The 16530-nt window shown below is 40.9% G+C and overlaps 1 protein-coding gene across 3 annotated transcripts in view; it reads left to right on the forward strand.

Moving 5' to 3' along the window:
- The window catches only part of ADCY8 (adenylate cyclase 8), a 268034-nt gene that overhangs the window by 94963 nt on the left and 156541 nt on the right, over nt 1-16530 (forward strand). For all 3 annotated transcript variants that reach the window (XM_017500373.2, XM_017500379.2, XM_017500387.2), the window contains exons 3-4: nt 4073-4203; nt 12422-12533. In XM_017500373.2, the coding sequence (XP_017355862.1) occupies nt 4073-4203; nt 12422-12533 (243 nt within the window). The remainder of the gene's footprint in view (nt 1-4072; nt 4204-12421; nt 12534-16530) is intronic.

Genomic DNA, 16530 nt, shown 5'->3' on the forward strand with positions numbered 1-16530 from the left:
TTCCTCTTCTCCTTCTTCTGCTTCTTTTGTTTTTTTTTTGAGGCAAGGTCTTCCTCTGCTGCCCAGGCTGGAGTACAGTGGCACAAACACAGCTCACTGCAGTCTTGACCTCCCCGACTCAAACGATCCTCCTACCTCAGTCTCCCAAGTATCTGGGACTACAGGCATGTGTCACCATGCCTGGCTAATTTTTAAATATTTTTGTAGAGATGGGGTCTTGACATGTTGCCCAGACTAGTCTCAAACTCTTGTGCTCAAGGGATCTTCCCAGCTCACCCTCCCAAAGTGCTGGGATTACAGGCCTGAGCAACCCCACTTGGCCTGGTTCCACACATTTAACTTCAGATGAATTGCATTTAATAACTGCTTCCCTAGGCATTTCTTCACATCAGAAGATCGGATGCAGAGTCCACGTGCCTGAAAAGCAGCTGAGTTCCACAAAAGGAAACCCACTATGGGTCATCTTTGCAGTTAGAAAGTTTCTTAATTTTTCATTTTAAAAATGCTTTTAGTTTGCATAATTTATGATAGCAACAATTTTAGGCATCATCTGACATATTTTCATTGATTTAACTGTACTATTCTGTTTTTTTTTATTTGTTTGCATTAAGGATTCAATTAAGTAATCATTGAACATTACATGTATGTTTTGTTTAACTATAGACATAATTGTGCACCTCTAATTTCAGTAGTAATTACATTTTCAATTTCTAAAAATGGGGCTTTGAGGAATTTTTTTTAGTACAGCTTTCTCTTATAAGGTTAAGGGGAAGCTTCCAGTTGGCTCTGGGGTCTGACAGACTAGAAGCTGGCCCTTCCTTGCTATGTAACTTTGGGATACTACTCTGAGCCTTCATTTTCTCATTTGTTAATCTACAATGAATATCTCTGCCATGGAGTTACAGTGAATATTACATGAAATTATGTATGAAGCTGTTAACTTAGTCCCTGGGCCACAGTGGTTACTTCAGAGCCAACTAGATGGTAACTCTGTAAGAATGCATATCTTTCCATGCCATCTAGGGGACCCGTCAGTCCCTGTCTGCAAAATCTCCCTCTAGGATTTTGGCTGTCTTGCTCTTTACATCTCTCTCATAGCTAGAACTGAGCTGACATGTAGTATGTTCTCAATAAATATTTACTAAATGAATAAATTAAAAAATACAATGTTTGAACCCTCATCCGTTTGTCAGGAACCCTCCTTAGAAACTCCTCCCTCATCTCCCTTAATGAACAATGGTTCTTTCCTTCTCTGAGGCTTCATTGTCTACTGTTAGCCCCAATCATAGGAATATCCCACTTGCTGCCTTAATTTATTAAAAAATTAAGGCAGTACTTTTTACAAAATTAAAAAATAAGTATAAATTAAGGCAGTACTTTTTACAAAATTAAAGAACCATGTGGATCAGGGAAGAGGTAATTAGAATACATTTTGTAGGAAGTCCAGTTGTTAGAGCTATTTGGGAGTCAGGAGAATTTGGTTTCAATTCTTTGCTACTTATCATCTAGGTGCTCATCTTGCTAGGTGATCAGTTTACTATAACCATGTTTTTGTTTTATTCTGAAAAATCTTGTTTTATGGAACTATAGTAAAGGTCGAATATAATAATGTGCTTAGCAGTGCTTGAAAAAAGCCACCGTTTCTCAATCCTACCAAAGTATCCCAAAAAACCTAAGGAGTTTTTTAAAGCTCTACCTGCTTGACAATTTTTCTCAGACCATTTTTCTCAGTAGGTCAGTGGGGCAAGGGCAGTTCACTTTTATGAACCTTCAGAACATTCTGATGAAGGGTCAGAGCACAGAATCCATGAGCTATCCTCATAAATATGTCCATGGACTTGAATTTCAGGGAGGAACATCTTCTTACGTAGCTCCTGGGAGTGAATACCTTTCTTGCGTCTCTCTTCAGTTCCCATTTCTTCCCTACACTTGGATCATTTTATGTGCTGCATCACCACCTCTTTATCTTCTGTGCCATTCTCTTCCTAACATAAGTTCTTCCATCTTTCTCACTCCAGTTATTAAAACATCAGCCTCATACAACACTAGTGTAAGCATGATTTACAATTAAACACTTTTACAAACTGACTGTGGTGTCCCGGAGTGTGTGTGGATGGTGTATGTCAGCACGACTGCCTCCCTTACAAGTACATATGCAGTGGCTCTGAATTAAACATCCCCAGCCATTGACGGAGCACTAGTGCCCCTCAAAGCTGTGATTAGCACCTACTCCCATCCAACAGCAATTGAGAGAACAGGGCCACAAGTACCTGGGAAGTTGACAAATAGCACAAATGAACACAAAATGGACATAATGTAGGGGCATTTGTAGAATGCATGCCTCTTAGACTTATGAGGGGACAGCGTTCAAGAGAAGAAAGAGCTTCATCATAGGTCATTCAATGGGTACTTCATTAATAAAGCCTTTTGCATGAGAGGCAGGCTTAAGTAGAAGTGACAGGAGGGAGAAGGATTTGATGCCAGGCCCCTCACATATTTTATCGCATTGAATTCTCACAGCAACACTTTGAAGTGGATGATATTAGTGCTATTAATATTTGCCAAGTTAGGGAACTAAGGCACAGAAAGATGAGGTTGTTTACCTAATACCACATGGATATCCAATGATAAAGTCAGAATCTAAACTTCTCCATCAGGCTCAATCCAGGGCTTTTCTCATCTCACCAAGAATCTCAGCAAGGAATAACGAGGGAAAGGACTGCACCCTGCAACTGCCGCTTGATAACTGTTCAGCTTGTGCAAGTAATTTAATCTCTCCTGGACTTACTCTGTCCATTATATGAAAATAATTATTTCTGCAAGCTGACTGTCAGGGTTTTGAGATAAACACATGAAAGAATGAATGGTGAACAATGCTTAATATCCATAAATCACTACAAAGATATGAGGAACCATGATGATTAGAATGCACCTGTCTTAAACTCAGTTCGACACTATCATAAACCATGTGTCAGAAGCCAGCCTCTTGCCTACTTTCCACAACACAAGGACTTTTTAGAATTTAATTCATGTTGCTAATTAACCCATTACTTTGCTTTTATCTACAGTGGTGATCACAATAGAAAGTATTATTGTCTGGTGTTAGGAACCCACTTTCAGGCTGTGTGGATCTCACTTCCTCTCGTCTTTGATAAAGAGCTAGTGCCCTGTAAGCCTGGTTTCTTCTGTATGTTCTTTGTTTCTATAAGTATAGCTCACTCTCCCAGGCAACCAAACTCAAAACTAGCTATCATGGTGGGCACTTTCTCTCTCTCTCCTGCCATCTCGGTTGCCAGTTCTATGAATCTTATCTCACCTGGACACTGCAGGAGCTTCCCCAACTGGTCCCTCTGCCTCGAGCCTTGGCCCCTCCCAGAACACATTCTCCAAATCCCAGTCAAAGTGATCTTTTAAAACATAAATTAGCTTATGGTACTCTGCTACTTAGTGCCATTTAGTGGCTTTCAGTTATAGTTGGAATTAAACACAAACATCCTAAGCTTACCTGCAAGATCTATCTACACCTCCAACCTCAATGCAATCACCACTCCCCAGCCACACCATTGCTCTTTCCTGCCTCAGGATATATGCAGTTGCTATTTTTAATTCCTGCACTTCTTCTTGCACCACACAGACAGACTCCTTCCAAATTTTCAGGTCTCAATTTTAAATATCAATTCCTTAGTAAGTTCATTCTTAATCCCTGTTATGAACCACTGTCATCAACCATTGTACTCTCTCATCATGACCTGTTTTTGCATAGCACTCATCACATTTTAGATATGTGTGTAGGTATGTTTGGATATGTAATATACTTAATGTATCTTTCTTATGCGAACGTAAGCTCCACCATAATCAGAACCACATCCATTTGGTTCACCACTGTATATCCAACACCCAGCAGGGTGCCTGGCAACTAATGAGTGCTCAATAAATATTTGTCATATTCATAGAATGGTATGAAATTAGCAGTTCCAGAAGAAGCTCACCCAAAAGCCCCATGACTTCACCACCCTCCCATCTGAGACTTGCTGGTCAGCCTAACAGGACTGTTCCTCTTCATTTGCTCCAGGAGCGGCTGGTTCTTTCTGTGCTCCCCCGGTTTGTTGTCCTGGAAATGATCAACGACATGACCAATGTGGAAGACGAGCACCTGCAGCACCAGTTCCATCGGATCTACATCCATCGCTATGAGAATGTCAGGTGAGAAACCCAACACCCTTGCCCCAGTTGTCCGCACGATCCATGTGTTTGGGTTCTCTCATCACACTTCCATGACTTCTGTCTGCTTGAGTGCCAGCACCTTTACTTATTTGGTTGATTAATTCATTACCTAGTGATTATTCATCAGAAAGTTCTACATTTCCAAATTAAAGTTGGGGAAGAATGTCACAGAATTCAATTATATTTGCTGGTTGACTTACTGCCTAGCTCTCCTATAATAGGAATGTCTGTCTTTACATTTTGAGTGGGAAAAGCTTTTAAACTATGATAAGAAAAATAATCCCAGAATGTAATCTGGGGGTTTCAGGTGTGATCACACACAACTCCTCCTTATATTTCTCATAAGTGTGTTTAAAATGATATAAAAAATGACAGCTTATTTTCCTTTGCAAACCTAGTTTTGGCCAACCATTCTTCTATCCATCCACCCACCCATCCACCCATCCACCCATCCATCCATCCATCCGTCTTTCCACTTACTCCCCGATCCATGCATCAGTGCCTTCTATGTGCCCAGCACAACACTGGACAACATGGCATGTATGAGGCAGACCACCTTTAAAATCCAAATTCTGCCTGTTCATTGTTTCTGACCTTGGGCAATTTATTTACCTGAATCTCAAAATTCTTCTCTGTAAAATGGTCATCTTCTTAGACACTTTGCATGGTTTTATGTAGATCATGTAAGTGAAGATTAATACAAAATATACAACAGACAGAGTTAAGCAAGTAGTAGAGCATTAGGTCTGTTGTAGTTCATTTCAGTCATGTTTCCTAATTGCAAGAAAGAGAATCCAGCCATGACTGATTCAAAAGAAATGTATTGAAAGGTTATGTGGTGGATTACAGAATAATTGGGGAAGGATGGAGAAGTACACGGGGGAAATGGACCAGAATGCAGCAAGGCCAAGAGTGAAAGCCATAGCCAGAATCAAGCCAGAGCACTGGGCCAATTAGGAGGCTGCTGCCACTGTCTCTGACCAGTCTATTGTTTGTGCAATCAACCCTGTCCCCTGACACACGGCATACCACCACTGCAATTCCTTCTGCAGCCCCAGAAACTGATATTGCTGTCTTCGCTCTGCCCTGACTTTCTGCTCCTGCTTCTTCTTTGCATCTCAACTTTAAGCCTGCAACAGATGAGTCTGAATGGTCAGCACCCAGTCATTTTCTACGAGTACCTGGAAAGCAAGTCTCTGACATTTTCAGCTTATACAGTGGAAATGTATTTCCCATCCATAGAATATCATAAGGTAGAAATTTCCCAAACATAGAGTCAGAGTCCTTACATTAAACAACTCCAAAAATGACAAACCTTTCTCATAGTTCCTTTCCTCCTAACATCAGTAGGACAGAAGGACAACTTTGCACCTACCAGCATCTGTAGGTGTTCTATTCCTGGCATGCGGAAACACATGTTTTAAAATTCAGCAGAGATCATGATTCTAACACAACCCTCCAGCAGGCATAGCAGGATAGGTCATTCCCAGGGTAATGTCCAAGAATTGAGCTACACTGATTTAGGTGCTTCAGTTTGCCAAACAGCTTTGTCCAACAGCAATTCCAGTAAGAGATGTACCCCAGATCTAGGAATGGGTCCCACACATAATAAGAATTCATCAATACTAGTTCTAGGACAATAGGCACCTATTAATCACAATACAGTGTGGGGTTTGATTATTAAGCAGCCAAGGAATGCCAAGAGATCGTAAAAGGAGGAAAACCTGGGGCAAGGAGGTGGAGGATGGGGACGGGGAGACAGGTAGAGGAAACTTCCTGGAAGAGATGATGATTCTTCTTGGCTTTATTTGAGATGAAGTCAGCCAAGTGAGAAACACAAATACATGAATTCTGAGTAAAGGAGTCAACAGGCATGAAGGCAGAGCCACGTTCCATGCAGAGAATCACAGTGTTCTGTATTCCTTCCCTGGTGGCAAAATGGCTTGACCATAAATGCAGATCCAGAGAAAACAGAAAATGCACGAATAACGGGAGAAAATAAATATTTGGGAGAAAATTACATACTCATATGTAAATATATACAAATCATATAAATATACAAATGAAATATGTGGCATGTGATGAAAGTGCCTGTCACCATGGAGAAAGAGGTAGCGAAAAATATATTTTACAGGAAAAATAGGAAAATTCAACAAGCCGGTGCGCCCACCCCAACACGCTCATGTGCCTTACGTACAATAAACGACACGTTCGGCGGCTCCCAACCCCGCCCATTTATTTTAAGTCGTCGAACTGAGTTCTTGTGCTGAAGACCCTTTTCCAGAAGTTCATGGCACACTACATTAAAATTTCGTTTCCTGCCCTCCGTGTCCCCGCGTTTTCAGAGCTGTTTCTAGGGGCAGGTGCACTGATGCGGAAACCCGCCGCCCGCCCGCCCGGCCGCTCCCGGGCTGTTAGAGCAGAGATGCCCGCGGCTCCGGGGGTTTCAGGAAGATGAAGTTCATCTTCCCGGGGCGGCGGGGCGTCTCCTGCACACTGCGAGGCTGCAGGCTGCTAAAATAAGACCCGAGCCTCGAAAGCAGAGGAGGACGGTCCCTAGCCTGGCGGAGAACAAAGCCAGCAGCGGGCTGCTCCAGCCCCTTCCCCCAGCCCCCAGAGCAACCCCGCTGCGGTGTTGGGAGCAGTTTTGAAATCGTTTCCAAGTCACTCTCCCCATGGTCAACTGCCTGGTGCATTCTGCATTCTTTCTTCTTCCTTGCCTTTTTTTTTTTTTTTGTAATCTAACTTAATTTTGGTCAGTATTTTTTCCTACATTGAGTTAAATTCAAAGCTACAATACTTTCCTTAAAAAGTGCCGTACACTTCTAAGTTTTGACTTACATTTCACACAACTATTTACCTTCATCAGGAACGGGTGTGGTTAAAGGCGATATGCTTGGGAGACTCCCACACCCTTAGGGAGACTTCCACTGCATCACCTCATCTCTGTGGGCCTCCGTTTCTCAACTCAAAAGCTGGGCTTTTTGAACGCTCGAGGTGATTTCAGCTGTCAACCTCTGAGATTTCTCCAGGTTCACCTGAAGATCCTCCCAGGCACGAGCTTTTCACTGGAAGCCATTGGGCCTCTGCATCCCACCTGCCCAATTCTATTTATCTTTCCTGTTTTTCCCCAGATACTTAAGACACTTCTTGTATTCATTAGGGTAAAGCTATCTGCTCTGTCAAATACCCTCTCAATTTTAGTGATTTTTAACTCAATTGAATTTATTCACACAAGTGTCCACTGCTGATATTACTGGTCAGTGGGTGATTCAGGGACAAAGGCGCCTTTGGTTTGCAACTACCATCCCTTGGGCCTCGACGTTCCCAGCATTCGGTTACTGGAAGAGGAAGCACAGAGTACCCACACTCACTGTTTTACCACCTCAACCAGAAAATGACATACATCATTTCTGCTCAGATTCCATTAAGGAGAATCAATTCCAGGTTCCCACCTAGATACAAAGTGGGCTGGGAACAGTGCCTCTGGCTCAATGGCCTTTCCTAGGGACAGATGGATTGACTATACAAACAGAGGCATGGATTTGGTGGACAGTGATTCTGTCATGATTCCTTTTCCTATTGGCCCTGCCAACTCCATTTCATGTACATTTGCACATTTGCTGACACATATTTTGTGAGTTTGTCTGGGAGACACATTGGTCTTTATCTCTCCCTATGCCATGATAAACGTTTTAGTGAACCATTGTCAAGGATCAGAAAAATCCTTATTTTTAGAGTCTTGCTCATTTTAGAGTCTTGCTCATTTTTAGAGTCTTGCTTTCTTGACTGGCTGTTAATTTCCAGCCAGCTGTGTCAACATGTGTAATCACCACATCTGTCCTGTAGACTAGAGTTTCATGAACCAGCAAAGTGCAATTGAATGGACTTAGAGAACTTGAGGACTTTCTAGATCCATCTGCATGGCAATTAAGCACTTCCAGATTCATAAAATCTTCGAAAAGCAGTTATATGCCCTTTATTTATTGAGAATTATGCAATAATTTATAAGTTATCTTCTGATAGTAGTCCCACAGAGTAGCTTTAATGACCTTTGCTTTATTATCAAGAAAAATGGAAGCTCAGAGAGGTTAAGTAACTTTCCCAAGAACACACAGTTAGGGAGAGGAGTCTACACAGGGACCATGTTTCTAATGATTCTATTGAATTCTGCAAAAGCTTCTTTGAGAATTCTATTTGAAGAGTCACTGTTAGGTAACATGACATATTTTTAGCCAAATAAACAACTTATATAACCAAATTAGAGTTAAAAATTAATGTGGCCCCTTTGGTATATTCATCTTTGGAAACTGCAAATTTATGCCAAGAATCAAAAGACTTGATGACTCTGAGCCAGCACCTGGGGATGGCGGAATGCACAATGGAATGAGAACCAGGGCCCTGGTTTCTGCCTCTGGTCTTTTATTCAATACATTTTTATGGTACAACTATGACTTAAACCAGTGCTTCTGAGTCTTAAATGTGCATATAAATCATCTAGGGGTCCATTAAAGCAGACCCTGGTACAGTGGGTCTGGTGAGATGACTTGAAAGTCTACATTTCTAACAATGTTTCATGAGATGCTCTGAAGAAGGAGGACTTAATTCTGAATGTTTCTGTTTATTGGACTCAGAAAACATGTAATACGGCAACTGTGTGCTGGGCAGGTGGGATGCAGTGGTGACTTCCTTCTTGTTCTTCTGCTAATATATGGAGCACACTTAGCCACATACGATTGTGCTATTAAGAGTTAAGTGCTCTAGCCAGGCGTGGTGGCTCACGCCTGTAATCCCAGCACTTTGGGAGGCCAAGGTGGGTAGATCACGAGATCAGGAGTTCAAGACCAGCCTGACCAAGATGATGAAACCTCGTCTCTACTAAAAATACAAAAAATTAGCCAGGCACGGTGGCAGGCCCTGTATTCCCAACTACTCGGGAGCCTGAGGCAGAATTGCTTAAACCCAGGAGGTGAAGATTGCAGTGAGCTGAAATTGTACCACTGCACTCTAGCCTGGGCAACAGAGTAAGACTCTGTGTCAAAAAAAAAGAGAGTTAAGTTTTATGACAGAGTGGGGCACCAGCAGGGTGAGAGGCTCCAGTCGGGGATAACTGGCTATGCTTGGAGAAATCTCCAGAGAGGTGTAGACTCTTAACATGATTTTAACACCTGAGTGGGGCTTTGAAGAACAAGTCAGATTTTAGTAGGTAGGAAAAGTGGGGAAAAGCTATATGAGGGAGCAGGCATAGCACATACAAAGATATAGGTACATAACGTATGGTGGGATCAAAAGACCTGGAGAAATTTGATGACATTGGAACACTGACCACATCTGAAACTTTTATGACCTTAGCTCTCAGGGAATCCATTTGTTCTTTCGATAGGCTGTGAGCTTTATAAAGGCTGGGATGATTCTATCTTCTGCTCACTACTGTATCTTCACTGCCTGGTGTATAGTAGACATTTAATCAATAAGCTGTTGCATGAATAAATAAATTGGTGAACCATTCTTGCCATAGACAGATGGATACTAGTAGCTTTGGGTTTATGGATCCATAAAGGGATGAGTTAAGCCAAGTGATCTAAGAGCCTGTCCACTTCCCACCTGCCATAGCAATGACTTTTCTTGCTGCAAAAGTAGCATAGTTTAGCAATAAAGAGTATGGATGCCAGAGCTACACTTTCTGGTTCAAATTCTAGCTCTTCATGACTATGGGCAAGTTACTAAGGCCTCAGTTTCCCTATCTATAAAATGGAGATGATCATAATAGGTTATCCCTCATAAGTTACATGGAATAAATGAGCGAATACATGTAGGGCTTTCAAAGCAATACCAAGTCCACAGACAATACTCTGTAAGTGTTGCTGCTGCCCGGCAGTTCAAGCTTCATCAACAGTTAGGAATGCTTATAGCTACAAGTAATACATAATCCAATGAATGGCCATATTATTTTCTACCTCTGTTACCTCTCTCTTCTCTTTCTCTCTGAAATATAACCATGCAATTATAGTACAATTTTGTAAAATGATGACAATAAAAGCTAATGCATTTAAGGAGCATTTACTGTGCTGGCAACTGCCAGGCAATGTGCTAAGCACTACCCACTAATGAGGCGAGTATGACAGCTATCTCCAGTTAATAGAGCAAGGGTTTGTAGAAGTTCAGGAAATTGCCCAAGGTTATAGAATTCATAAGTAGTGAGCTAAGATTTGAACCCAGATGGATCTAGACTCAAATTCTGTGCATATGACCATACGTTATATCACCACAGAGAAGACAATGGCAGTGTAGTCACTCTGCCAAAGGAAGGTTTGTAAACTGAAAATCTAATAGCATCACATCCATGCTTAAACTCCATTCACTAGCTTTCTGTCACTTTCAGGACAAAGTCTACATTCTTCAGCCTGGCTTACCAGCCCCTCCTCCATCATTGCCCCACCCATGTGTCTGACTTCATCTCTCTCTATCTCACTCTTCTTTCTGGCCTCCTTGCTCAGTGATACCTTCTGACTGGCTGCCCTTGAATTACTGCAGAACCTTACTATATATACATATTCTCCTACCAGACCCTAGAATGTACTGTGAGATTTGGGATCCATAAACCCAAATCTACCCTTCTACTCACTTTGCCTATCACATTCTATTAGTTCTTCAAGAACCATTGAGACTGCTCTGCTGGGAGACTCCTGATCCCTTTGTGACTGGTCACCCCCCAATATGTCCTTCAATCACAGTGATCATCACCCTGCACTATTTCCATTTTTCTCTTTGTCTTTCCAGCTCCATTCCTCAGACTTTGAGCATCTTGAGGGCAGGCACTAGATCTTATGTATTATTCAATCTAACTTTCTAGCCCAGTGCCTAAGTGAACACATATTACGTACATAAATGTTTGCTAAAAGAATGAGGCATTCACTAATTAAACCAATGGGTCTAAGGATTCCTAAGGATTTTATAAATGGACTTTGGGGAAGGTATAAATCCCCTTTACATGAGGTGCAAAATTTTGAATGCTTGTGCATTTTGTAGGAGAGATAATCCATAGTCTTTGTCAAATTCGTTAAAAGGTTTGTAATACAGATGAATTTTTAAGAATTATTGAATACATGTGGTGATTGATATAAGTCAACACATTCCACAATGTCTTCTAGCCCAACTACCTATTTCATTAAAACTAAGTTACACTCATACGCAGACCTAAGATTCATCATTATTTTAGGCAACGATAAGAAAAGAAGTAAAAAGCTTGACACACTGCTAAGGTGATCAGTCGTAAGACACATCTTACTTTCAGAGAGGATAAAAATGAGAAATGATCAAATATGGTATCCTGCTTGGTGTCCCATCTTTCCTTTCAGAAGTCCCTGAGATGACATGGTAAGGTGGGTGTGGCAATGCCCTTCAGTGTAATTCAGCCAAACGGACAATCCCAGCTCCACCCTGTGCCACTGGTGAGATGTTGGGCAAGGCTCCTTGCCTCCCTGAGCCTCAGTTTCCTCATGGACTGAATGGAGAGAACTATACTTGTCCCACGGCTTAACTAAGAGGGTACCTGGCTTTTAGAAGACTTTTGGAAGCTTCCCTGTCCCTTATACCAGACCATATGCATAGAACAAGACCCCACCTAACTGAAATCCTTAGTAATGTGAGAGTTTTGGGAAATTATTCTGCCTAAGGTCTCCCAGATTTGCCACCTATTTTCATAATTTTTTAGAAATGCCTATTTACCTGACATTTTTGGTAGAGTACCTGTCATTGGGTTCAAGATGATGAGGTTTTGGGTTCTCCCCCTGCTGCTGGTGACTGTTTTATTCTATGCTCATGACATGTGCAATGTCATTCACTGTGAAAATATGCAGATAATTCATAAAGTTTCTTCTTGCTTTTCACAAAAATTTGATCTCTTCATATTGAAAATTCTCTTTTGGGTTGTTTGCATTGCCCACTCTCCACAGCCCTGTATAGGAAAAAAGGCTTCCTGTTGACACCTTGTCCTTCCTGAGCTCCTGGGTAGACTCTCTGCTGAGATATTTATTAAATACTGAGACATTCCTCCTGACTCTCATGGCAGCAAGAGCTAAAATCTCAGACCACAAAGATAGTTTATCTATTGGGATGGTGTTGATGTGTATCCCAAGATGAATTAAAATATTAATACAGTTTCTCCCCCCACCCCTACCCTCTTCCCTGTGTTTAGTATTCTTTTCGCAGATGTTAAAGGATTTACCAACCTCTCCACGACCTTGTCTGCTCAGGAGCTGGTCAGGATGCTCAACGAGCTCTTTGCCAGATTTGATCGACTGGCCCATGTGAGTTGAATTTAATTCCCTCCTAGTCTTTTGCAGGAGTGAGGGACTGCATATGGAATAAGGAAAGAGAACGATTCAGCCTTCTTCCCCAATGTCATTACCATTCTACATCCTGTCCCTAGGCATGAGCCTCAACCCTCTCACATTCTGGGGACTGATGTTAGTTATTTACAGGTCTCAGGCAGGAGGTTTGTCAGATTAATTTTCTCAACTGAGAGACAGCTGGTTGAGCGACAGTCAAACCCAAGTCCTTTCTATCTGCTTTCAACACCCGTATCATTGCTTCCCCTTGCACGTGGCCAGGTGCCATCCAGCTGCAGCCACAGTGCTCATGCATGCAGTAATGATGGCCTGCAGTTTCCCAGCCAACCCCAGCCATCTGGGATGAATTAGTATGTTCTCAAAAACCAGTAATCTGCTGGACCATCCCACCACCATTTTGATCAACCTAACTTAAAAGCTTTGTTTTTAGCCAACAATACAGTACCTTCATTTTCCATTTGGCTTGATCAGAGCTAAGCTAGAAAATAGATTAAAGGAGATGGATATTTGCTATCCAAACACAGATTCATAGTCATAAAGTCACTTGAGTTACAAAGTAATATCATTATCACACTGTACTTTAGAGTAGGCTTTGGGTTCAAATAGACATTTTAATTTCCTGCTTTGTAAAGTGTGTATGTTAGTGCCAACTTCACAGAGCTGTAGTGAGAATTAAATAAGACCTCATCAAGTGGGAGTTCATTTTTAGCGCATCAAAATGTTCTCTTTTAAGGCTGCTTCATTCTATGGGAGATACTTTCATACTTTCATCTAAGCACCTGCTAGGTATTGTACATGCTGCTATGTGTTAAGAACATGAGAATGACAAAAACGCACTTCCTCTCTTGCTGGAATTACATGTAATTAGGGATTCATAAATAGGTAAGGAATGTACATGTGTTATGAGGAAGGTAAGTCTGGGGGCTATGGGAACACAGAGGCAATACATGACCTTTAGATGAGAGGAGACTTTTTGAAGAAAGTGACCCTTAAGCTGAGTCTTAAAAATGGTATAAACAATACAGTAGAATACTGCTCAGCAAAAAAAAAAAAAAAAAAAAAAAAAAAAAAAAAAAAAAAAAAAAAAAAAAAAAAAAAAAAAAAAAAAAAAAAAAAAAATAGAATTATCCACTGTTATGTGCAACATCAATGAATCTCAAGTGTAATATGTCAAGTGAAAGAAGCCAGATACAAAAGGCTAGATATTTTATGACTCCCTTTATAAGACATCCTATAAAAGGTACAGTTACAGAGGCAGAAAACAGATAAGTAGCTGCAAGGAGGGCTGGGAATGGAATACGCATGTGGATAGCAATGGAACGTAGGGTGGGGCGATCTGGGGGATTACATAGCTGGTTTATATTTTTATTATGGTGGTTGTTTGCATTACTCTCTACAGTTTTGTAGAGAGAGGGCAAGGAGCCCCAAGTCAGACAGACATAGGTTTGAATTTGTCAAAAAGGTAAATTTTATTGTACATAATGTATACACTAATTAGCAAGGCAAAGAAATCAGAGAAGGATATTTTATGCAGAGGAGAAAATGAGCATAAAGATGTTATTCTGTGCATGTGGAGAAGCCAGAAGAGATTGCTGGAGGATAAAGTGCAGGGTAGGAAGTGGTGGAGATGCGGCTAGAAAGGCAAGCAGGGGCTTGTCAAGGAAACTTAGTATAAATTTCGGCTACTGGACAGTTGCTAGCTAGGAAACTGACAGGGATGGAGGAGGAAGTGGAGACTGAGGTATCCTCCTAATAGGAGGGTTGATTTTAGCTGGAGGGCTGGGGACTGGGAAAAAACATGTATACCATTTCCTTTTATTGTTGCATCAGTGGTGGTTGGTGTCAGTGACATAGACCAATTCCATTTGCTATTATGGTTCTGATATTTTTGTTCAAAGATGCCAAGATAAACAAAAATGGCCCTCCAATGAGAAGTGGCAGATGTGCTTAAGGTCAATTTCTGGCATCACAGTAAGCCCTGCTGACCCAGAGAAAGAGAAAGGGTACTTAGTCAGGTACTGTGCAAGTCTCTGAAAAGATAAAACCAGTCCCTTCCCTCAGGAAGCTCAGAGTCGGGAAAGGGAAAATGACATGCGAATACATAGCAGCCTCCATGCAGAGGGCAGGAAGACCAGGCTTCCAGGGCACTGTGTGTCTGACGACAAGATGCTGTCCTAGGGGACTTAAACCTTTTCTACAGTTTCATTTTTACCAAGAAAATATATTCACGTACTACTTATGTGATTACAATTAAATACTAGAAAATTTGCTGGGATTTCTAATATAACTTTTTTGAAAGTACATTGACAGCAATTATGTTTTTGCTTTGAGAGTCTTTTTCATTTTTATTGAGTTTTTCTGCTTTTTAAAGTTATACTTGTTCATTAAATAAAATTCAAACATCAAAGATGTATGCAATGCACAGTACACAGTAATTCTACCCCCTGAACAATATAACCATCTTTGATAATTTGGTGCACTTATCTCCTAATTTTTATCTACTGTCTGTATGTGCAGTTTCATAAACTCTTGAAAATTTCCCAAGATTTTGATAATGTCAAAGTCATCAAGACAGGAGGAAGGGATTGCGATAAGGCTAACTCAATAAATTTTTTAAGAAGATACTCACCCTACTTTATTTTTCTTTTTGAATATTTTTTCCAAAGCAATCTGGCTTCCTTTATGTGAATTTTTCAAGGCAGTTTCTGGTACAAATAAGTTATTTGGATATTACTGTCAAATCATCTGACAGCTCATAGTATTTGATCAGAAAAATGTGTCTGGAAATTGACAGACCTTGACAGATAAGAATCCATGCCTTTTATATATTATATATTATATATATATATACACATATATATATATATATAATGTACATTTTATTTTTATATTTTTTCTTATATACACCATGTATTTGGGATCCACAGAGTTTCAAGGAGGCTACCAGCTCCAACTTTTGTTGGAAGAATAACAAACCCTGGACATGAACATCATCACATCATTATTCAATGTCTGCCTCAGAAGAGTAATAAAACACTTTACAAAATCTCCTTCCAAAACACACTTTTGTCAGGAGACCTAACATTCTGGACTTTGCCATAATTTCTGCAGTTTTGCAAAGAGAGAACATAAAGCCCCACAATCAGACAAACATGGATTTGAATTCCTCTTCTGCCTCTTATTTGGTGTATGGCCCTTCCCTTAAGCCTGCTTTTCCTATCTGTAAAATGTCACGTGACTCAGAAAGTGGTCCTGAAGACTGAGATTAGTGTAATGCATTTAGCACATTGCCTGGCACATGGTACGTACTCAATGACTATTAGTTCCTGTCCCCATTTAGATTTTTTCTAAAATGCGTTCACCTCTGTTTTCAGGGAAAGATCACAGATTCAGAGTTGCGGAGTATGGCAACCAACCCAGATTGTTACTCTGAGCCAGCTCTTCTGTGGCACAGAAAGTTTCCCCTCTCTCCACTGAAATTTTCCTATCTGTAAAACAGATGTGACTTTACCTGCTCTGCCATGTTCAGAGTTTTATTGTGACATTCAAAGAAAAAAAGATAAGGAGCAGCATGTTGAACACTGAGAAGGCTACTTCCAGGTGTCACTGTCATTGTCATTAGGTGATGGGCATGCTTACTCTGTTATGTATTAAGATAGATTATTTTGGCACTTGTCACATATAAGGAATTGAAACCCACATACAGTGGCTTCAGTGTCTTATCCAAGGTCAAACAGCTAGTAAATGTGCCTGGAATGCAGATGTCAGATTTTTAGACCAAAGTAGTTTTTATTATACCCCTTTCCCTCATCCCTCCCTGTAGCAAACAGGCAATAGGCCGATCAATACATCTGGGTTTGATGGCACCAGGCCCTCTTTCATAGGAGTCTCTCATACCAACCCAGTGCCCCAAAAGACCATTTGCAGATGAAGTTACCAGTCCCTGCCTTCCAAC

The sequence above is a fragment of the Cebus imitator genome, unplaced genomic scaffold (assembly GCF_001604975.1).
Source record: "Cebus imitator isolate Cc_AM_T3 unplaced genomic scaffold, Cebus_imitator-1.0 Scaffold13, whole genome shotgun sequence".
Classification (NCBI taxonomy): domain Eukaryota; kingdom Metazoa; phylum Chordata; class Mammalia; order Primates; family Cebidae; genus Cebus; species Cebus imitator.